At 48.1% G+C, this 23,023-nt stretch overlaps 1 protein-coding gene across 1 annotated transcript; it reads left to right on the top strand.

The window, feature by feature from the left end:
• Positions 1–969: 969 nt before the first annotated feature.
• On the top strand, positions 970–22,468 carry GLRA4 (glycine receptor alpha 4). Its single transcript, XM_030806972.1, has 9 exons — positions 970–1,331; positions 4,439–4,569; positions 4,859–4,926; positions 5,166–5,389; positions 5,529–5,611; positions 7,158–7,298; positions 10,157–10,371; positions 15,741–15,890; positions 21,972–22,468. Exons 1-9 carry the CDS (start codon positions 1,261–1,263, stop codon positions 22,260–22,262), a joined length of 1,374 nt encoding a protein of 457 aa, XP_030662832.1. The 5' UTR covers positions 970–1,260; the 3' UTR covers positions 22,263–22,468.
• The last annotated feature ends 555 nt before the right edge of the window (positions 22,469–23,023 follow it).

Raw genomic sequence — 23,023 nt, 5'->3', positions numbered from 1 at the left:
ATTCTCAGAGGTGTTTAGATAACACACCGGAACCTTTGAGGGAGAGTCAGGCAGGAGAAAATGGAGCTGCCAAAGCACCTGGTTGCTGTAAGCAAATGTGCAAGGGAGGAGGCCAGCCCACCCCTCTGCCTCTGTCCTCCATCCAGGGCTGAGGGCCACTAGGTCTCTGCTCTTGACCCACTGTGATTCCTCTGAAGCCTGCAAAGTCTACTGTGTCCCAGCCTTGCTCTGCATCTCTGTCCCTTCCCATGAGCCAGGCTGGGGAAGGAGTGTCTGGGAGGAGGAATTCTGAGAGCTATAGAGGACCCCAAGAGACGACCTGAGGGAGGAAATCCTGCAGGGGAATGGCTGCACAACTACAGGGGCGAGGTGGGATGGGGGCAGGTAGACAGACGAAGGGACAGACAGCCTGTCAAGCAGGCAGACCGCACCTGAGGAGGGTTCCCAAGTTCCTCTGTATCATGCATCTCCTGTGTCTCTGTCCAGAGAGTTGGGGGAAAGCTATTCCTGCCCTCAGCCTCTTCACCTTCTCTCTAACCTGAAGCTGTCAGCTTGAGAATACCTGGTGGCGCTGCCTAAACCCTCTCAGGTCTTTTTCCCCCTGGTAAAAATCATTAGGACTTTACTGCTGGGCTCCAGCTTGGCTCCAGGATGAAAGGAAAGCTGGTTGGGGGTGGGAGGTGGGGGGTGGGGGGAGCAGGGCCGCTTACATGCCCTCCTGCAGCTGGGGAGTTAGAGGTTGGACAGAACACCCCTGGACCTCCCCAAGCAGCCACGGCAGCCCAAGCTCCTCCCTGGCACACAGGCAGGCTCTGAACCCCACTCCAGCTGCTGCCGACTGTGCCTTTAAATTGCTGCTTTCGGAGGGTGCATCTAGGGGGAGGTGGGAGGCAGGAAAACATCTTCCCACCGGTCTCCCTCCTCCCTCCCCTCCAAGACTCTTCAGGGTTTGGAGAGTGATTGCTGCCCAGAGAGAATCTTTTCCAGCTCCCGGCTGGCAGGCTAAGGCCCTCCGGAGCCCAAGGCGAGCCCAAGCAGAAGCCAGTAGGGTTATCTGTGTCAGGATCATTTCCAGAGGAATAGTTCTGGCCCCTGGCAGGTAAAGACGGGCCAGAGGAGAAGAGGCAGAAGAGGAGAGAGAGCAGGCTCTTTGCGAGCAGCCCAAGTTGGAGAAAGGCTCTGTACTTTTGGCGTTCCTGCAGGGATATCCCCTCTCACGTTGGCAGCCAGGCTGAGAAAGGGCTTCAAGATCCCCGCGGAATGACAACTCTTGTTCCTGCAACCCTCACCTTCCTTCTTCTCTGGACCCTGCCAGGGCAGGTCCTCCTCAGGTGAGCTGAGTGGGGGTGAGAAGGAGGTGCATGCAAACACTAGCCAAGGGGGATGGGCAACCTGGGCATCTGGCACACTTTCCTCTAAGTTTGCACAAAGCCCGCAGTCTGGAGGGCTTCAGGGGAGGACACGCCCTCCCCCAGTTAGGACCCCAAGAGCTTTTCATTAGAGATGTCAAGGCACCAGTCATGCTGGGAATGTTTCTGCACAGGTGGAAGCTTCCTAGGCCCGGGTAGGGGCTACGCAACTAAGCCCCAGAATGGAGGGTGTCTGTCCAGCCACCTAACCCTGTTTCCCTATCATCTGGGCCACACACTGCTCAGATCGCTAAAAATGACAGCAACATCTGTCAACTGCCAGCCCAAGAGGCTTCAAGTAGCAGGGGTTTGCCCCAAGACCACATCAGGATGGAGCTGGACTAGACATTCTTTGGCCTTCTGCAGTCACCCTGCCTGTGCTCACTTGGTTGCTCCCTATTCCTTGAGGGGGAACAAGTAGCAGTCACTTCCTGGGCTTGCAGGAAAGACATGCTTTGGGCTCCCTGTAAATGTTCCCCCACCAATTGCCCCTTTCTCATTAGACCAGGAGCCAGCCTAGGTTGGCAGGGTGAGCTGAACAGGAAAGATGGCTGTAGCCTGGGCTGGCTTGATCATAAGAGGAGTGCCTCCCAAGGTGGAGGGGGTCAGTGCCACTGCAGCATACTCCTCCTCCTCCTCCTCCTCTTAATCCAAGAAACATCGCAGGGCTGCTTGCCTCTGCGAAGCCTCCTGCCCCACTGTTTGCAGACACATTGGCTGGCAGGCAGGCAGGGATGCAGAGCAGGGCAATAAACTTCTGAAGAGTGAAAAGCAGCTCAAAGTGGAATGGCAGCACAGCTGGAGTTGACAGGAGGATGCAGGCAGAAGAGGGCACCACACTGAGCCTTGCAGGCCCTCCAGGAGAGGAGGCTGCCTCAAAGCTCAAGCTCCAGTAGCAGCATTCCCACTGGGGCTTGGAAAGCAGAGGCAGTTAGAGCAAAACGGGCCCTTAGAGAGTCTGGAGTCCAAGTCCTTCATTGTACATACGGAAACTGAGGCCTAGAGATGGGGAGTGACCTGCCCAAGGTGGCTCAGCTACCTAGCACCAGAGTTAGAGTTCTCTCCCCCCACCGCCCCAGGACTTCACATGAGAAACACTGTCAGCTCTGGATCCTCCTAGGTCCTGAAGGTGTTTAGGGCTTTCCCGGAATGAAAGAGAGGAAGGAGTGGCTGCACACGGTGACTCTGCTCTCAGGTCCTCAGACAAGTTAGCCCCAGAAGAGGGTACTGCAACAGGGGCTGGGGCCTGAGACTGCTAAGCCCATAGCCTGTCCCAGGACACTAGGTCTAGGATTAGCAGGAGAGGTGACCTGAGAGTGGGGCTGAGGACGGCGGGGAGGGTCCAGTTTCTCCATGTGCAGGACCATGTGGCCTCCCAGCAGGCAGGTGGCAGGTGGCCAGAAGCAGCAGCAGCACCTGGCTAGCGTGGACATCCTGTGGTGAAGTCACAGACTTCTGCTTGCTCCAGCACCACCACCAGCCTCCTTGGATTTTCAGAGCCTGCCTCTGTCCCCAGGGTAAGGGCTTCCTCTTGTTTAGAAGATTCAAGGAGGCAGGACTCTAGACGGTCGAGGTGGGGCTGCCACTGACCTTCCCCTGCTTTGGCTCCTTGGCAGCCCACCCTGGGCTGCCTGCACCATAGTATTGTGATAGATAGAGCTAGTTTTGAAGTCAGTAGCTCTGGATTTGAATCCTGGCTTTACCACTCACTGGCTGCATGATCGTGAAGAATTCACCTCACCTTGCTGATCCTCAGTCTTCTCATTTATATAATGGGGGTAATCATAATACTTAGTCGAGAGGACTAATGTGAGAACTAAACTAGACAGAGTGTGTAAAGCATTTAGCATGGTGCCTTAGCTATTTTAATTATTCTATCGGTCACTGGATAGTACATGGATCTACTGGGAAAGAGGAGCCCACTGGCTCAAAGAAGACTAGGCCCCAGCAGGACAGCAGTTACCCTGCTGCCCAGTCCCACAGTGCAGCAGAGGCAGTGACAGTGGTGGAGTCGGCTATAGAGCAATGACAGCAGGCAGGAGGGAGCAGGAGGTGCCTGGCCCAGCCTGGAGTCCAGCTGAGCTCGGCCCTGAGCACTGCTCCTGTCCCCAAGGCTTTGCTGAGCTCCTAGTCCCTAGTTTATCTGTTAGCTGGCAAGTTGGTAAGTAGGCATATGGAAGGGGCTTTGCTGCTGTTAGAGGGAAACCCGTTAGGGGAAAAAGGGGCTGGCTTCTAAGCTATGCCAAAGCACACTGCCTCCTTCCTCAAAATCAAGCTGTTAGCGGGGAAAATATGGGAGTTGACCTCAGCATGTCTACCCTACCGGGAGGCTTTTCCCCATCCCTAGAGTCCTGCTTCCCCACCATAGTTGCCAAAACTAGTTCACCTGCCTGCAGTGGCATGGCCCTTAACTAAAACGTAGCTCAAACATAGCTTCCTGTTGGAGCACATGCCAGAAGCCAAAACTCCCTCTTCAGAAGCTGGGTCCTACTTCCTGAGCAGCCCAGCATAAAGCCCAAGCAACTGAAGCCAACTCTCAGAAATACAAGTTGTCCTTGAGCCCTTCCCATCCTTGACTAGGCTAGACAGGCAAAACTTTGTAGTAGCCACATCATTTCCCGCAAGACATCACTCACTGAGTGTTTTCCAAGTACCTTCAGAAAGAGAACACTGGATGAGGCCTCAGCCTAGGGTTTGAGTCCTGACCCTGTCACTAGCTCTGAGACTTTGAACAAGTCATTCTTCCTTTTGAAGCCTCAGTTTTCTCATCTGTAAAATGGGAAGAACAGTCCTCACCCCTATCTCACTGAGAATTGGGAGGGTAAGAAGATCTACTGTCTGTGAAAACGCTTTACAAGTACTAACGGGCAGGCTGCCATGTTGACTTATGGCATTTTTGTTCTCATTTTGCAAATGGCACCCAGAGACCCATCATCTTCTATCCTCCTGCCTGAGGGGTATGGAAACTGAGAGTCTGTGATAAGTGCAGCACACAACTGGCCTCAGACTTTTTTACCTCTCCTGTCCAGGGTGGCCTTGGCAAAAGAGGAAGTCAAATCTGGAACCAAGGGGTCCCAGCCCATGTCCCCCTCTGATTTCCTAGACAAACTTATGGGGCGAACATCTGGATATGATGCCAGGATTCGGCCCAATTTTAAAGGTAAGAAATCTTCATCCTATAAAAACCCCTCCCTTCCCACCACCTTTGGCAGCACACTAGCCAGCCAGCCCCTATTGCCTCCCCTAAGGAAACGAGGCTGGAGGTCCAGGGCTGGGGCTGGTTCTAACAGCTCAGAAGGAGCCTCCTCACCCCATTGCCCATGGGCCTGTGTATCTGGCACTGATTTCTCCCAGCAGTGCCCTGGCCTGCAGCTCAGGGTAGGAGTTCTGGAAGCTGCTCCCAGCCTCCTGGAATGCCCTGCCAATGGCCTGTGCTTTGCTACCCTCAGGCCCACCCGTGAACGTGACCTGCAACATCTTCATCAACAGTTTCAGCTCCGTCACCGAGACCACAATGGTAAGGGATCTCCCTGCTCCCCACTTCCAGCCTAGTGTGAGTGGGAGGAGCCCACCAGATAGCAAGCTGGCATCTTTTGCCATATCAGCCCAAGGAAGGCTCCTTCTCCAGTGAAAAATGCCTACTGCCCCTGAGATGTGTTCCCAACATTCCTCCTCATGGCCCTCCTGCCCCTACAGGCTTGCTGGGCCCCTGGGAATGGCAATGTTTCTGAAGGGCCCATATCTGCACCCTCCCAGGACTACCGGGTGAATGTCTTCTTGCGGCAACAGTGGAATGACCCACGCCTGTCCTACCGAGAATATCCTGATGACTCTCTGGACCTTGATCCCTCAATGCTGGACTCTATCTGGAAGCCAGACCTGTTCTTTGCCAATGAGAAAGGGGCCAACTTCCATGAGGTGACCACAGACAACAAGTTACTGCGCATCTTCAAAAATGGGAACGTGCTCTACAGCATCAGGTGCACCGGGTGGATAGCCAGGAGAGTTTGCGTTAAGGGGAAGAATTTGGATGAAGACTGAGGGGTGGGAGGAGGGTTCCCTTGCACTGTGATGGGCCCCAGTAAGCCGATGTCACTTCTTTCTTACTGTCCCCACTAGGTTGACCCTCATTTTGTCCTGCCCAATGGACCTCAAGAACTTCCCCATGGACATCCAGACCTGCACGATGCAGCTGGAGAGCTGTAAGTGTCTCTATAGACTCACAGAGAGCCTGGAATAACAGCCAGTTAACCCGACCTCATGACATCACAGACAGGAAAAGGGCCACTCAGAGTTGGGAAGAACTTACTCAAGCACACCCAGCCAATTCTTGGCACAGATGAGACTAGAAACCAGGGCTCCCTAACCCCTAGCCCAGTGCATTTCTCATCCCCACATTATTTGCTGATCTGGCTGTTCCATGGGGCTGGGGAACGGGAAGACATCAGCCTTACGCACAAATGTGTTTGTGCTGTTTTGGGGGGCGATTTGAGCGACATCTTCTCTGCCCAAACGTATGTCCCCTCTCACAGTGCCTAAAGTAGTTCCACCTTTACTTCTCTTGAATTAAGACATTGAAGATGCCTATAAAAATGCCAGACTGGGCAGGGTGGGGGCACTCGTGGAGCCCTGATTCCCCACAAGCACAGATAACCTTTGTAGAGAGGCAGGAGATGACAGTTCTAGGCACAAGACAGTGCCTAGAATGAAGAGGTCAGCCAAGGGCTCCTCTGTGGCAGGGGTGCCAGCCTGGAGGGGCTGCCCAAAGTGCAGAGGAACCAAGGATGACAAGGTTGGGCCATCACTTATTTCCACTCCCTCCTCATCTCCTGGGTCAGGGGAGACTGTTAGATCTGGAGCCATCCACTAGATGTTCACAGAAGAAGGCTTATAAGGCTGTTTCCAGCACAAAATAACTGTGATGAATAGAATGTGTCCTAGGTGGTCAGCTCTTTAGAGTTCTTAAACCACTTTCACATCCAGGCACTCAATATCCCTTCATGGCAACACTGAAAAGTGAGGAGAGCAGCTACTATAATTCCCATTTTACAGAAGTGGAAGCGACTTACCGAAAGTCACAGAGCTACTCTGGGTCAAGGCCCAACACTGGATGTCTGTGAGCCTTGGTGTTTCTGCTCCCATTTCTGCCTGACATCTGCAAATATGGTCATATACGTGGCATGAGCCCTCATGAACTGCTATGTATGTGTGAATAACTTGGCATGTTCAGAAATTAGCTTTAAATTTGCCCCAACTCAAGGCCCTGGCTAGGATCTATGGTATGCACATTGTCCCATGCATGACTGGCAGGGTATAAATAGCTGTCTCCTCCCTGAGGTGATGTGGCAGAAGCCCTGGCTCTGAGGCTAGCTCAGCTTAAGACATGTGTTCGGTACACATGCTTACTCCCCTCAGTTTGAGATATGGCAGGAGGCTCCCAGCTGGGTTCCTTGACATCTGGATCTTTCCAACCCTCTTGACCTGCTTTCTAGGTCTGCCAGAATAATTTATCTTTGGGCTTTTCTCAAGCTTGAGAACAGGGTAGGAGAGGAGTCTGTAATCTTCCTGATTTACCTGCCCACTCAGGATGGGCCCTCTCCAGAAAAGTTTCCCTTTCCATGATGAGCATGAAGCTCCTAAACCCCAGAGCTTACTCCTTACCTGTTCTCTCCTGCCTGTTCTGATACTACCCCTACCCCCACCCAGCACCCACACTCTGCAGCCCTCTGCCATCTCTGTCACTTTCAGTTGGCTACACCATGAATGACCTCGTGTTTGAGTGGCTGGAAGATGCTCCTGCTGTCCAAGTGGCTGAGGGGCTGACTCTGCCCCAGTTTATCTTGCGGGATGAGAAGGATCTAGGCTATTGTACCAAGCACTACAACACAGGTAAAAACCAGGATCTTTATTGGCTGTGAGCCACAGGAGAACCTTCAGATATGAGGCAAGGGGACAAGGCAGCTGGCCTCTATCGAAGGTTCAATCTATGTCAGATGTGGGGCCAGGTGCTTCATATAACTTATGTATTTGTGACAGCAATTATAAATACCATTTTTCAGAAAGGGAAAACTGAGGTTCTAAGAAGTTAGTTAAATCAAGTGTCCAAGTCACACAGCTAGTAAATGGCAGATTTAGAATTTAAATCCAAGCCTTCTAACTCCAAAGTCCGTGTTCTTGTTCCTGTGGCATGCTGCAGAGCAAATGACAGTGGGTGGACAGTTTCCCACTTTTCCTGGGGTCAACTTTGTGTGAAAGCAGGGAATCCACATCTGGTAATAGGGAGTGACTATGCTGAACCCAGAGGGAACAGGCCTGAGGTCAGTGGCCAGCTTACAGTCCACACCTCCCACTGTTGCTACCACTGCCAGCTCTCAGGAACTTCCCAGGTGTTAAATGTCAGCTAAGAAGTGGAGAAGGGCTGCTTTCCCAGGCTGAACATCTGCCCCCCTGCAGCTTAAGAGTTGCTGGCTCCACATTTTCCCTGACAATTTGTCTGCGCGGAGCTCTGACCCTGAAATAGAGGCAGCAACCTGAAGAGGGGAGATCCCGGGTCCTTTCCATGGGCTGATATGTTTTGGGTGCTGCCCCATGAATATGTGTGTGCATGTATGTGGGGGTGTGGGGAGTGGGAAGAGGAAAAGGCCATTGAATTTAGAAAATGCAAGGGGGAATGAAAATTGATATAAACTTTTTGGAGTAAAAAAGTTGGCAATTTGTATATAGATCAGTGGTTTTCAGACTTTGGGGTGCATTATATTCCCCTGGGGAGTCTATTAAAATGTTGACTCCTGGGCTCTACCTCTCAGAGATTCTGATTATGGTTACCTATACTTGGAGTGATGCCTAGAAATCTGCATTTTAACAAGCATCCTGAGGATTGTGGTGCAGGTGGTCCAGCAAACATGCTTTGAGAAACTTTAGTCTAGAAGCTAAAATTGTTTTTCTACTTATTTATCCAGGAATCCTACTCCTTGAAATGTATTATATGGAAATATTCCAAAATACCGCATTGGCCTTAGACCCCAAGGGGGCTCCTGGGTGGCTGTTTATATTAGCAAAAACTTGGAACTGTTTTAAATATCCACCGATAGGGCAGAGGTTAAGTAAATTACATGTGCGTCTGCTTGGTGGACTAGTATGCAGACGTTAAAAGGGATGGTTACGAGGTGCTTATATCAATGTGAGAAAGTACAAGTGAAAAAAGGTAAGATTCAGAGGTATAAATACAGAAAGATTGTACTATGGTAAAAGAAACAAACCAAAAGCATGCATTTAAAAACCTTGGGTGGAAATAGCACTGAATGTCTCCAAAGTAATGTGATACAACAGATAAGAGCAAGAACTTTGGAGGCAGATAGAGCTGAGTTTGGATTCTGGCTCCATCATTTACTAGTTGAGTGCCCTTGAGAAACATAATTTAATCTCTTCATGCCACCGTATTCCTATCTGTAATATGAGAGATAATTTTACTTGCCCCAAAGAGTTGCTATAGGATTAAATGAGATAAAGTATATAAAGTCAGGTCCCTTAGTAGGGGTTTGATTAATGTAAGCTTATGAATATTATTATTCCTTCTCTACTTCTCATTTTTTCTATACTAAACAAGTTTTAATTTTGGAATTAAAAACAAAACTGCTATTGCAAAAAAAAAAAAAGAAAATATAGGTACCTAATAAAGGCATGTCACGGCAAGAATCCTGGGGTGGGATGAAGTGAGGTGGATTCAAGGAACAGTAAGAGGTCACAGCATCATACAATGTGTCAAAGCCATAATCAGTCATTGACGAAATCACTGGCTTTGAAGAATCAAGTAGGCCTGATAAGACTAGACCTAGGCCAGAATCAAATAACAATATATGCATCTTCTCCTTTTTGCTTGGATTATCCTGAGCCTCTGCTTCCGAGAGAAGATCTGAGCTAGTATTTTCTCAGCCCTAGGGCCCCGGAAAGCAGCATAAAGTGAAGGCTGGCAAAGGAGGTGGAGCATTGGTCGGTGTGCCTGGGCTAATGCACTTTTTGTTGGTGGACTAGAATGCTGCAGCCTGATGCTCTATGGGAACCTGCTCCTCGCTGTCTGGAGCTGGTCTCTGTTGGGCACTGTTTTCAGATGTTTGCTATCCGGCTCTTCTCACTTGCTTAAGACACAAGCAGTGTTTGTCCCAGTGAATTGTTGTTGCTAGAGAGCTTCTGGGGCACTAGCAAGCACAAGCATGGGCCCTGAGATCTAAGTGGAGTCTAAGCTAATTGCTTTGTTAATAATGATAACAATAGTAACAGCTACCTATGTGTCAAACACCTCAAATACATTATCTTGTTTAATTTTTCCAATAGCCCGGTGATGGAGTTGGTATCACTACTCTGTTTTACAGGCAAGGAAACTGAAGCTCAAAATGCTTGGGTGTTTTGCCCAAAGTCACACAGTGGAAGGTTCAGGATTCAAACCCAGGCAGTCTGACTCTGGAGCCCTCCTGTTCCTTATGCTCTTGCTGTGCGGTCATGTGAAAGGCCTTCTGCTGGAAATGAAAGTGCTGGGACCCAAAGGCCAAGTCTTTGATGGTCGCTCTGAGAGCTTCCTTAGTACATACATCTGGCACTACCTGGGGCCATTATGAAAGGCTCATTCATTGGCCCAGCTGAGGTGCCCAGAGGCTGGTCAGTAGAGGGCTGCCCTAATCCTGTCCTAATCCCCTTAGGCTCAGCTACAGGCTGGGTACCTGGGGCCTGACACCTCACCTCTCTCCTTGCAGGGAAATTCACCTGCATCGAGGTAAAGTTTCACCTGGAACGGCAAATGGGCTACTATCTGATTCAGATGTACATCCCCAGCCTACTCATCGTCATCCTGTCCTGGGTCTCCTTCTGGATCAACATGGATGCCGCCCCTGCCCGTGTGGGCCTGGGCATCACCACCGTGCTCACCATGACCACCCAGAGCTCTGGCTCCCGGGCCTCTTTGCCTAAGGTGAAGAGACATGCAAGGGAACTTGCTTGCCGTAGAGTACCCCATTTCCCATTCATCCCAGTGTGCCCTCCTGCTCACCATTTACCTTGGATTTAAGGTTGAAAAGACCACTGGGCAAAAGCTGGTGTCCTGCATTCTCTCTCCCTGTAATATACTGCTAATAACATTGTTGACAATGTGGAGGCTGGGGTTAGGGATACTATCTGGCTAGGGAATGAGGAGAGGCAGTGCCTTACTTTGACTCTCTTCAGGAAATACTAGCATGTCCTAGGTCAAAAGATCCTCAGCAAGTAGAAAGCCCTACTCCCTCGTAATACAGATGAGGAGAATACAGCCCAGAGTGGTAAAATAACCTTCTTAAGATCATGCCTTATAAGAAACAACCAAAAGAATATCAGAGTTTTGAACCAATTTCTGTCATCTTACTGTATCAGAAATTAGAAACTATCACAAAGCGCTCTAGAGACAGTATCCATTCTTTTGGGATGAGAAAATTGAGGTAGAAAATAGCAATTAAAGTCAGTGGACTCCAGTTGTCTGGGCCCGGTGGTGTTTTGATTACGCAGGAAGATTTGTGCTGATGGGACTGGGCACAGATTCTCCCTGCCTCATGTCTTCATGTAGGGAATTTAGAGGTCACCTCAAAGTCCTTAGAGTCAGCAAGGCTCTGAACAAATCAGGGAACAAGGCCATTTATTCATTCAATAAATATTTATTGAGCATGTACTATGTACCAGCCACTGAACTTTGTCATGGAGAAATAACAGGAAGCGAAAGCAACACAATCCCTTGTGGATCTTAAAATGAACATATTCCCTCTTGCACTGATTTGTTGGGAACCAGGCCCTATGATCTCCCATCTCTCAGTGCTTGTTCCTAAGAAGACTTTTTACTGGGGGCTTACGCAGCAGGTAATTTCAGACATCCATGGTGAATTTATGAATTTGCTACATGGCGGAGGTTGGGGGGCTAGTGATTAGGAGTTGGAGATTGGGGTCAGACAGATTTGGGTTTGTCTCCCAGGCTCATCATCTACTAATAATTTACCTTAGGTAAATTCCTTAACCTCTCAATCATCTTGCCTGTAACATGGGAATAAGAATATTACCAGTTCCAGCTGGGTGCAGTGGCTCACGCCTGTGATCCCAGCACTTTGGGAGGCCAAGGCAGGCAGATCAAGAGGCCAAGAGTTCGAGACCAGCCTGGCCAACATGGTGAAACCCCATCACTACTAAGAATACAAAAAAATTAGCTGGGTATGGTGGCGTGTGCCTATAATCCCAGCTCTCGGGAGGCTGAGACAGAAGAATTGCTTGAATCTGGGAGGCGGAGGTTGCAGTGGGCCGAGATAGCACCACTGCACTCCAGCCTGGGCAACAGAGCAAGACTCTGTCTCGAGAGAAAAAAAAAAGAATATTACCACTTCCATAGGGTTATTGCAAAATATAATGTATTAACACACATGACAGTGTTTGGCACATAATAACTGCTCAATAAATGTTAACTATTGTTATAATTATCAGGTGTCAAGGTTGAAAAAACTGAGTGATGAATCTGGGGCTAAAGCAGCTGGTTTTGTCCCTAATTATTTTTGAGTTGTCAGAAACCCTTTGAGGTGATCCAAAGCCCTATAGGGATAAATGGTGACAAAACTCAGATCAGAATCACATGTCCCAGGAAACATTGTTAGAGATCATTTTCTGTAAATGTGTTTCCTAGATGGACAAGGATATATACAAGGCTCTGAGAGGCAGGCTGGACTTAGGCAAGGGCTACACGGCCAGACCAGGCTGTGATGGTCGTGTTTTGATAATGATGCTGTAAGGAGACCAGAAGCTGAAAAGTAGTTCAGACCTAAGAACCTGCCCTAGTTTATTGCCTCTGCCATGCAAGGTGATTCATCTCTAAAGCAGGGAGGTACTGCAATTTATGCCTTATTCTTGCCAAGAGAACTTCCTTTTCTGGTTCCCTCCTGTGAGTGAACATAATCCATCTGCTCCCAGGAATCACTCAGTTTCCTTATTTGGAAAAAAAAGTCTTTGTTGGAGGGTTGTTTGCAGCATTTGGTACCTTCTTGTCAGATTTTAATGACTTCTTTATGGCCTCATTGGCCAGTAAGCAAAATATCCAGGCCTGCACCCTGAACTAAATAGCCTCATTAGCCAGCCCCTCAGAGCAAGGGACTCAGTAAGCCAGGGACTGTCTGCTCACTCTTGAGTTGGTGCAACATTAAGTTTGGTGGGGGCCCATGAGTTCAGGCCAGGGGCTTCCAAAAGCCACACCAATCTCACACCCCTAATACAACTCTAGTGTCCAGAATGAGAGTGGTAGAGGCTTACTTTGTAAGGGAACTCGGTTGGAGTGGCCATTCCTCATGTTCCCAGGAAACAACTGTTACTTTGCCTTTATGGTGCCACCAAAGGCACTGATTACCCTCTCTTTGCCAGGACTTTGATCCCCTCAACTGCAGGGAGCTCAAAGCAGAATGGAAGGACTAAATGGAAGTTTATTCCAGAGGCTAGGAGATTAGACCTAAAGTTGCAGCAGGGAAGGAGCCACTTCTATCTAGATCCTATCATCTAAATGGCCTACAGCTATTGGGGCAGGTAGTGGTAAGGAGGGTAGAGAGCAAGCAGAAGCCAGCAGATATACACATCACATGTTGCTAAACCATCTATCTGTTCATTCATTCAAAACAATGTTTACTATAGGTCAGAAACTCAGCTAGGCATTGGAAGCAGAACAGGGATCAAGATAGAAACAGTTCGTGCCATTGAAGAGCTCACAGTCTAGTGGAGGGAATGGCCAGGTATGTGATGGATGCTAAGAAGTTGTAGGTAAACTGAGCACATACAGCAGGACAACCAACACAGACTGGGATGATTAGGGAAGGCTTCCCAGGGGATGTGGTATCTAAAGTGAGAGCTGAAGGATAAGTAAAAGTTATCCAGGTAAATGAGAGAAACGTTAGAGGAGATTGGCCCTTTGGGAAACTACTGAAATAGTTCACCACAGCAGATTACAAGGGGTGTGATCAAACTGAACAGGTAGGCAAAGGCTAGGTATCATGATAAGGGGAGCAAAGACTGTATCGTAAGGGTAATGGGGAACCACTGAAGGATCATAAAGGGGAGTGGTATAATCAGATTTACATTTTGAAAACAACTCTGGCTGCTGTTTGGAGAACAGATTGGAGGTGGCAAGAGTAGATGCAAGGAGACCATTCAGAAAACTTGCAACCCTTCACATGTGCTAGGATAGTGAGTGGACAGATTCCTGAGTTTTTGTTTTTGTTTTTTTGTTATGTTTTGTTTTGTTTTTTTTAGACAGAGTCTTGCTCTGTCACCCAGGCTGGAGTGCAGTGGCATGATCTCAGCTCACTGCAACCTCTGCCTCCCAGGTTCAAGCAATTCTCTCACCTCAGCCTCCCTAGTAGCTGGGATTACAAGCATGCGCCATCACACCCAGCTAATTTTTTGTTTTTAGTAGAGACAGGGTTTGGCTATGTTGGCCAGGCTGATCTCGAACCCCTGGGCTCAAGTGATCTGCCTCTTGGACTCCCAAGGTGCTGGGATTACAGGCATGAGCCACCGCGCCCGGCCGAGATTTTTAAGATGTATTATTGACACACTCATCATTAACAGGACTTTCTTCCCAGTGCTTAAAGTGTCTTTTTCTTTGATGGTCTAAGGACCTTCATGGCCATCTCTTTATAATAATGGGTAATTACCTCATTATTGATCTTGATAGCAGGTATTTGATATCCTTGGGAGCACTGTGGGACTGAGGGATGGTGAATGAAATAGGATGCCCTCTTAGTAAGTGGCAAAGTGGAGACACCAAGGGATGCTTCATCAGGGTTGCCTAGTAACCCACTGCCACCATCTCAGTGACATTGCCCTAAAAGAGTTAGAGCAGGGTTTTTCACGCTTAGCACTCTTGCCATTCGGGGCCAGATAATTCTTTGTTGTGTGCGTGCATGTGTGTGTGTGTGTGTGTGTGTCTGTGTGTGTCTGTATGTGTCTGTATGTGTGTCTGTGTGTGTACATGTCTGTGTGTTGAAGGCCAGGCAGGGAGCTGTGTACTGTAGAGTGTTTAGCAGCATCCCTGGCCTGCACCCATTAGATGCCTGTAGCCACCACCTCCCGCAAAATTGCGCCACCAAAAATGTCTCCAAATATTACCCAATGTCCTCGGTGTGGGGAGGAGTTGTCCCCAGTTAAGAATCACTGAAGCAGAGGATTTATTTATCCAGTGAAACTTGCTCCTTACCTGGGGTCTGCAGCACCCTCACTTCCCATCATAGCAGCGGCTGATGAAAGAAGTGGCCTGTCTGAAATTCTGTTCTTGCAGGGGTGCCCTATGTGGCGAGCTCAGCAGCTCAAAACTAAGTAGCAGGTAATTTGGTTGAGGAGTTGAAAAGGTCTAAACCTGAGCTCTGTCCCCCACTCCTGGCCCCATCCAGCTGCAATGCCTGGAAGAGGCCAGAAAGTGGGAGACAAAAGTACTTAGAGGCTGCCAAGGAAAGTAGTGAGAGGAGAGTACAAGGGACTGGATAGGTGGGTGCCAACCACACCTTGCAACTAGCAAAGCATCCTTAAAGGGGTGGGTGGTGTTCCCTCAGTATCCCTGCCCTGTTCTCTCCAGGGTGAGAGATGAGGCCCCAGCTCACTACTGAGCTAAATTCATCAGCAGAGCCTTTCCAAAAGAGCAACAAGGAAAACCACAGGACCAAGGGAAGAATAGGGGTGGAGGAGAGAAAGGAAGGAACTCCTAGTCTGTCAGTGAGACCGCAGCCTAAGTAAATGGCAATGCCACTAAATTGAAAGCCCAGAACCCTCAGGTCCTAGTGCCACCTTCTCACTGGGTAATCTTGGCTAAGACCATCTGCTCTGGGCCTTAAGTGTCCTCATGTGTCTCACATCGGAATTGTGAACCCTGCCTGACCAATTACCACTAAGGCTGTGAGGACCCTAGGAGATAACAGAGGGAAGACAAATGCAGTGCTCATGCTCATTGCTGTTTATTGAAACAAAAGAATCAGAAGAAGATCAGAATGAAGACAATAATAAAAAGCAGAAGCAGAAGTATAGGAAGAATAAAGAAAGAAAGGGAAAGAACTGTAGGAAGGAAAATCTTGTAGAAGTAGAGGGTGGAGAGTGTGAAGAGGTGGAGTACGATGGGCAGTCCGATCTTTTCCATCTGGGCTTTCAGACAATGGGATATGTCGTGGAAAGCTTCTTTAAACACCAGAAGAAATTCAGGATAAAGCTCAAAAAGAGCAGGCAATCGATAGGGATTGAAAATCCACTCAGTAGGCCACGGAAGGACTCCAAGAAGGTTGATAGGTCTGTCGCTGGATGTTGTAGGTGTCCTACGTGAAGGCAATCGACATCTGGATGGCTGTGTGTCTGCTCTTTGTGTTCGCTGCCTTGCTGGAGTATGCCGCTGTCAATTTTGTTTCTCGTCAGCATAAAGAATTCATACGACTTCGAAGAAGGCAGAGGCGCCAACGCATGGTGAGTACAACTAGGGAGGGGCCCACTGCCTTTCTCCTTTGGACTCCTTCCTCCCTACTCCTCCTCCCCACAAACCAAGACCCACCCCAGGGCTGCAAGGACTAGATAGGCAATCAGAAACCCTGGATTCATACGGGCGCAGTGGCTCACGCCTGTAATCCCAGCACTTTGGGAGGCCCAGGTGGGTGGATCACCTGTGGTCGGGAGTTCGAGACCAGCCTGACCAACACGGAGAAGCCCTGTCTCTACTAAAAATACAAAATTAGCCGGGTGTGGTAGCGCATGCCTGTAATCCCAGCTACTCGGGAGGCTGAGACAGGAGAATCGCTTGAACCCAGGAGGCGGAGTTTGGGGTGAGCCAAGATTGAGCCATTGTACTTCAGCCTGGGCAACAAGAGCAAAACTCCGTCTCAAAAAAAAAAAAAAAAAAAAAAAAGAAAGAAACCCTGGATTCTAGTACTAAGCTGGTCACTGTTAAGCTAAGTACTTTAATCTCTTTGATTCTGTTTCCTTATTTGTCCAATGGGACATCTGTAAGTCAGTATAGTAGACGGATTAAGGGCATGGGCACAGTGCTTGACATAGAATAAGCACTGAAGATATGTTAGCTAGTAGTAGAACCTTACCAAGTTAGCTAATGAGAGATTGCTTTGCCAGGCACGGTGGCTCATGCCTGTAATCCCAGCACTTTGGGAGGCCAAGGCGGGTGGATCACAAGGTTAGGAGTTCGAGACCAGCCTGACCAATATGGTGAAACCCTGTCTCTACTAAAAATACAAAAATTAGCTGGGTGTGGTGGCAGGCACCTGTAATCCCAGCTACTCAGGAGGCTGAGGCAGGAGAATCGCTTGAACCTGGGAAGCGGAGGTTGCAGTGAGCTGAGATCACACCACTGCCCTCCAGCCTGGGCAACAGAGTGAGACTCCGTCTCAAAAAATAAGTAAATAAATAAATAAATAAATAAATAAAAAGAGATTGCTTTGAGAAGTAGTAATTGCTCCCCCACAACCGGGAGGAAGGCAGCCCAGGTTGTCATACACTAATTGGTGGTTAAGAATTCAACAGTCAGGCATTAGTGCCTTTCTAGGGGAGCATTATAAGAGGACCCCCATAACTAAGTTGGAATTGAGAAACCACCACTTGCCTGTTCTGACTGTTGGATTTCTTCTTCTTGATCTTCATTGGGTGCATTAGAGTTGTTGGGCTCGAGTTGTTGTTCTCCCTCACCCTTTTCTGTTAACCTCATTTCTTCTACGGTAAAGTGATCACCTGGGGAAATATAAAAGAACTCTTGTCGTCATGACAACAGAGGCAGTTTACCCCCAATTGCCCAGACAATAGGTGCTAGGTAAGTTGTCATGACAACAGAGGTGCCTGGGCCAGCCTCACAGAAGCAAGTGTCCAATTATGAGCAAAGCTGAAAGGCTTGCTGAGCTACATACTGGTTGCTTAACCATTAGAGACACAGAGTTCTGGTCTGTCTTTAGCTCTGACTCCATGTTTTCTGTCTAATCTGGAGGCTCTAAAGCCAGAGAGGCAAGAGCATAATGACCTCTAGGGGATGGGAAACAATGCTGTGAACCCACTGTTAAAATCCTGACTCTAGCTTGTCTGAGCCACACTAGCACAAGGAATGTTCTCTCCTCCTAACACACCACCTCCCACCTCAGCTGCTCCAGGGGCACCCCTACCATATGTCCGCACTAAAAATATCTCACAAACTACCTCCTTGGTTTCATGTCCCTTGCTAAGGTCCCTTTCTGCTGAGGGCAGGGCTCCTGTCTCATGTAGTATTTTGAATTTATCAGTCCTTGCCCTTTAGTCCTTTAGTTGGTCTCTGGGCAGTACGCCCTCTAGTGTACTAATCCACAACTACATGTCCTCGAGTAGGACTCATTCTTCAAGAAACCTAAAAGCATTTCCTAACCCATACCAAGGGTTAGAAACATATACGTATACACCTAGCAGAAGGGCAAGAAAAATGGACACTCCATTTCTTCTTTTTTTTTTTTGAGACAGAGTCTCGCTCTGTCGCCCAAGCTGGAGTGCAGTGGCGCGATCTCGGCTCACTGCGAGCTCCGCCTCCCGGGTTCACGCCATTCTCCTGCCTCAGCCTCCTGAGTAGCTGGGACTACAGGCGCCTGCCACCACGCCCGGCTAATTTTCTGTATTTTTAGTAGAGACGGGGTTTCACCGTGTTAGCCAGGTTGGTCTCGATCTCCTGACCTCGTGATCCGCCCGCCTCGGCCTCGCAAAGTGCTGAGATTACAGGCGTGAGCCACAGCGCCCGCCCAGGACACTCCATTTTCTAAACTAAATGTCCCCACCCCCTCTTTAGCTGTGTCGAACAAATACGCCTGCAGGTACCAAAATCTTATCTTTATAAGAGTTTTGATCTTGGTGCCTTCTCAGTGCCTACCTTGGAAAAAAAAAAAAAGCAGACTGCCAACCAATCCAGAGTCCTTTCACCAGCTAAGTTGCCTGTATGGATGTCCCAGCAACAAAAAGGCTGCCATTGTTACTGTAGAGCTATTCCAGGTTGACACTAGTCCCACCTCCTTTCCTCAACTCCTGCAACCCGCAACTGCCTGCAGCCTGTCCCCGCCTGCTCATATATATAGGCTGATCCTGAGCTCATAATGGAGTCTGTCATGACCAGTGCTCAATTATTACAAAGTTACAACAGCAGCCTGGGCCTTGCTTAGGACTCTGGGGTCTGCCTAAAAGTGGGCTGAGGCTTATTATTAACGTGAATAAAACTGAAAATCAAACCCATGCCATTCGTCATGTCTTTTTTGAGTCTTCTAAAGTCACTGTTTTATCCCAGGACCTGTAGCAGGTATTTTGGAGGCACCAAACAGGCTGAAAAAATTGATGGAGAGTTCATCCATTTCTAGAACCTCTGTCAGGGCCCTACTGTTCCAGCTAGGGAAAAAGAATTCTTCAGTCTGAGAGGGCAGGAAGAAAATCCATGTGATCTTCAGGGAACCCTTAGCCAAGAGTCAGTTAGGAGTGTTCTAGGAACCAGCCAGACATTCACATCTTTTCTTCTCAACTCTCTCCTCAACCAACAACTCCATAGCATGGTGGCCCCCTTTCATGTCACTGCCTAAAGTGGTTTACTTTTTACCCATGTGATCCTGCACTGTCTTCCCGGCTAGTCCACAAGCTTCCCCAGGAAAGGGAAGCTCTTTTTCATCTCCTCAGCAGGCGTTAGCACCAGGCTCTGGCCACAGCAGTCATGTAACCCAGCTCACCAACTTTTACAGGCTGATTGGAGAGGACTGTCTTTCAAACTGGACAGAGCAAAAGCTTTGCCATGATCAATAGAATAACTTGACAACTGGAAGAAATTTCAAAATACTGCCCAGTCCTCTCAAGGGCTTGGTCCCAGAACCCTGCCCACCTCTCTTCATCCTCCAGCACCCTCTTCATTCCCCATCCTCTTTTTTTCTAGCCCCTCTCACTTCAATACAAATCACTCTTTCCCATCTCCACACTTTACCTCCTACACTGTGCATTCCCTCCTTAGCGTGGTTTTGAGATCTCTTCCCTCTCTAGCTTCTCAGTTCTTCTCCCCTATAGATAGCCAGGGGAAAAAAAAGTTCTATTTTAATAGGCAGGTAAGCCACAAAGTGGTATTTAAGGCTCCAATGTTCCTTTCCAGCACACACACACACACACACACACACACCCCACACACAAACACCCCTCAGAATTTGGCCTAAATAGAGAATACTCAAATGCAGGATGCCCCACCCCTGGATTTCAAGCCACTCATTTTTGCTCCCTCAGCTACAACAGGTGCAATATGTTAAAGTCACAAAAAGCCAAGAGCAGCTTACTCTATTGGCCATATTTTCTCTCCCGTGTGAAATGGCTTTTTCCAGCCTGGGAAATGTGTCCAAATAACTCCCTTTAGATTTACTATGATTGGAGAAAAGGGAAAATAATTGGATCTATAGAAACAGAAATAGCAGTTGGATCCAACTTTCCCCCTCAGAGCTTTTTTGCCAACATCCTTTGATTACATCCTCTAGCCGGGGTGGGGCTCAGGGGATCAGGGTAAGTACTGGGGAACAGGGTTTTCTGAGGGACCCTGAACTGGAAATCAAGGGAGAAAACCATTTTACTTACTCCCCTCATTTTAAAATTATTGCAAAATATTTTGTTTGCCTCTGGTTCTCCACCTCGAAAATGGGTCCAGCACAACCTCCCCTGTCAGAATAGTGTAAAAATGAATTACAGAGTACATGTGAGGTAAACCAAGGCCTGTCTTTATGATGACAGGTCAGCTTCTAGTCACGTCATTATCAAGGGTTACTAGGACCTACAACACCAACATCTCATACACAAAACCGCTTTTCTTTTTTTTTTCTTTTTCTTCTTTTTTTTTTTTTTTTTTTTTGAGATGGAGTCTCTCTCTGTCACCCAGGCTAGAGTGCAGCAGTGCAATCTCTGCTCACTGCAACCTCCGTCTCCCGGGTTCAAGCGATTCTCTTGCCTCAGCCTACTGAGTAGCTGGGATTACAGGTGCCCGCCACGACGCCCGACTAATTTTTGTATTTTTAGTAGAGAAGGGGTTTCACTATATTGGTCAGGCTGGTCTCGAACTCCTGACTTTGTGATCCGCCCGCTTCAGCCTCTCAAAGTGTTGGGATTACAGGTGTGAGTCACCGTGCCTGGCAAAGCCACTTTTCAGTGTGTTGCCATAGCTGCAGAGGTCCCATGATAAAGACCCTGTGGTGTCCCTCTAACTGAGAGGGACAGAGTGTTTAAAATCTACTTTATCCACATTTTGTATATATCTATGTCATATCTATACAATATACACATATCTTTTTCTTATAATTTATAGTAAATACGTCAGGTAGCCACAGGATGACCAACTCTTCCTGATTTGCCTTGCACTTCCCCAGTTTCAGCCCTGAAAGACCCAAGTCTTAGGAACCCCTTCAGTTCTTTACAAACCGAGATGACAGTTTGTATCGTCCTCCAAGAGGCCATTGCACTTCAGGTGATTTCTTAGATACCTGAAACTTTGACTCTGAAACCATGAATACTTTAAGAAATTACCACCATCTTTGAAGGAAGCATTTCTCAACTCTGTCCTTTAGAAGTAAATAAAATTAGGCTTGCTAGGGTTGCATATAAAATAAGACTAAATAGGCTGTGCACGGGGGCCTGAGGGCCTCATATAAGTAAAGCTCTCTCTATTGACACTCAGAGGTTTTCGTTTTCTCTCTCTTTCTCTCTCTCGCTCTCTTTCTCTCTCAACTTTATCTTTCTGTCCCTACTTCCTGGCTCCCAGCTGCATTTAGCTACTAAAGGTTGTCAGCTAACTATTGGAAAATGGACTTTCGGCAGTCTGCCGCAATACTTAGTGCTTATATAAAATTTACCCCTCACTGGGCATGTGTTTATCATAATGCATGCATTATATATGAATGGAATGTGCCTTGGGTAATAAAAATTACTCTGGATATACTGACCCCTATGTCAAATCTGCTGATTTGCAGAGTAGCACACGTATCTGCAATAGAGTGATCAGCTTTATCCTAATTTGGATAACTCATTGGGTTATTTAAAACTTTTGGAATTTTTAAGTTGAGATAAATTTTCAAAGATACGATACAAAAGGGGAATGAATTCTGAAGCTTTTGAAAGTCATTAAAGTCAAGTTTACTAAGACTGAATATCTCAGCTTCACTATCTAATAGTTTTGTTGTTTCGTTTATTACCAGTCAGAGATAACTTGACATTGAGATGTCCTCTCACAGTGGCTGGCACTTCGCTGGATTTTAGACAGCTCTAAATGATGTTTTGCATTTTACATGGGTAGCTTGGAGCCTATCTGCCATGGAATCATAACATATGCTATATGTAGCACGTATAGCTGCCTAGCATACATCTATCTCACGAGTAGTGTTGTGACCATAAAAAGCATGCAATGGGCTTGTGTACCCAAGGCACCTTGTCTGCATAACATCCCCTATGAGATATTGATGGGTGGTCTGTTCTCTATTCCTCTGTCTTTGAGCTTTGACCTCAAATTCTGCCTTTTCTTCCTTGTAATTCTAGGAGGAAGATATCATCCAAGAAAGTCGTTTCTATTTCCGTGGCTATGGCTTGGGCCACTGCCTGCAGGAAGGAGATGGAGGTCCAGTGGAAGGTTCTGGCATTTATAGTCCCCAACCTCCAGCCCCTCTTCTAAGGGAGGGAGAAACCATGCGGAAACTCTACGTGGACCGAGCCAAGAGAATTGACACCATCTCCCGGGCTGTCTTCCCTTTCACTTTCCTCATCTTCAATATCTTCTACTGGGTTGTCTATAAAGTGCTACAGTCAGAAGATATCCACCAGGCTCTGTGAATAGGGTGGGAGCTATAGAGTCCTGCTGCTGGCCTCCTGCTTCCTCCTGGGTGGGCTTTCTCCCTCAATTAGACTCCATTAGGGGCTTGGACAGTTCCTTCCTGATCTCCCACTCAGAACTTCAACTACCAGTCCCAAAGCTATGTGGACCTATAATGCATGGTGCCAATGGTGGCTGTACTTATAAAGATGGCTTATCTACCCTAGTCCATATTTTCTCCATACTTTCCCATTTCTCATGAGACTAAGGTTTGGCCACATTCCTGGGGCCAGGATGACCTTCTGCCCTTGCTGGAGCCTCCCTGTTTTCCAAAGCTCCATTGGAGAGTATTCAGAACACTGCTACTAGATCCTGGCATTTGTCATCTTAATCTGCACAACTTCTCCCCCTGCCACCTCCCACCCAGAGCCTGGCCATTAGTCTGTCCTCTGTCCCTCCTGCTGCAGATTCAAATGGTGAGTTTTTCCTACCCACAAGTGCTGCCCTGTGGGGCCTAGTCAGGTTTCCTTGAAATGAGAGGAAGGCAAAGCCGCAAGTTCCCCACCTCTCGACAAGGTTGGAACAGTCATAGGTTGCACTGGGCTAGCGACTATATGACCCAACAGAGAGGTGTTCAAGTCTCTTGGGAAGCCCCACACTTTGTCTTTATCCCTTTTCCTATTGCACTTATCTGCTCTTTCCTGTTCACTGAGATACTCCTCTTGTCTGTCTCTTAGTTTTGAGGACAGCGTTCTGAGCTGACCAGGGTAGCTGGTTCAGA

The sequence above is a fragment of the Nomascus leucogenys genome, chromosome X (assembly GCF_006542625.1).
Source record: "Nomascus leucogenys isolate Asia chromosome X, Asia_NLE_v1, whole genome shotgun sequence".
Taxonomy (NCBI): Eukaryota; Metazoa; Chordata; class Mammalia; order Primates; family Hylobatidae; genus Nomascus; species Nomascus leucogenys.
The sequence above is the reverse complement of the archived record's forward strand: the minus strand, read 5'-3'. Positions and strand labels throughout refer to the sequence as shown.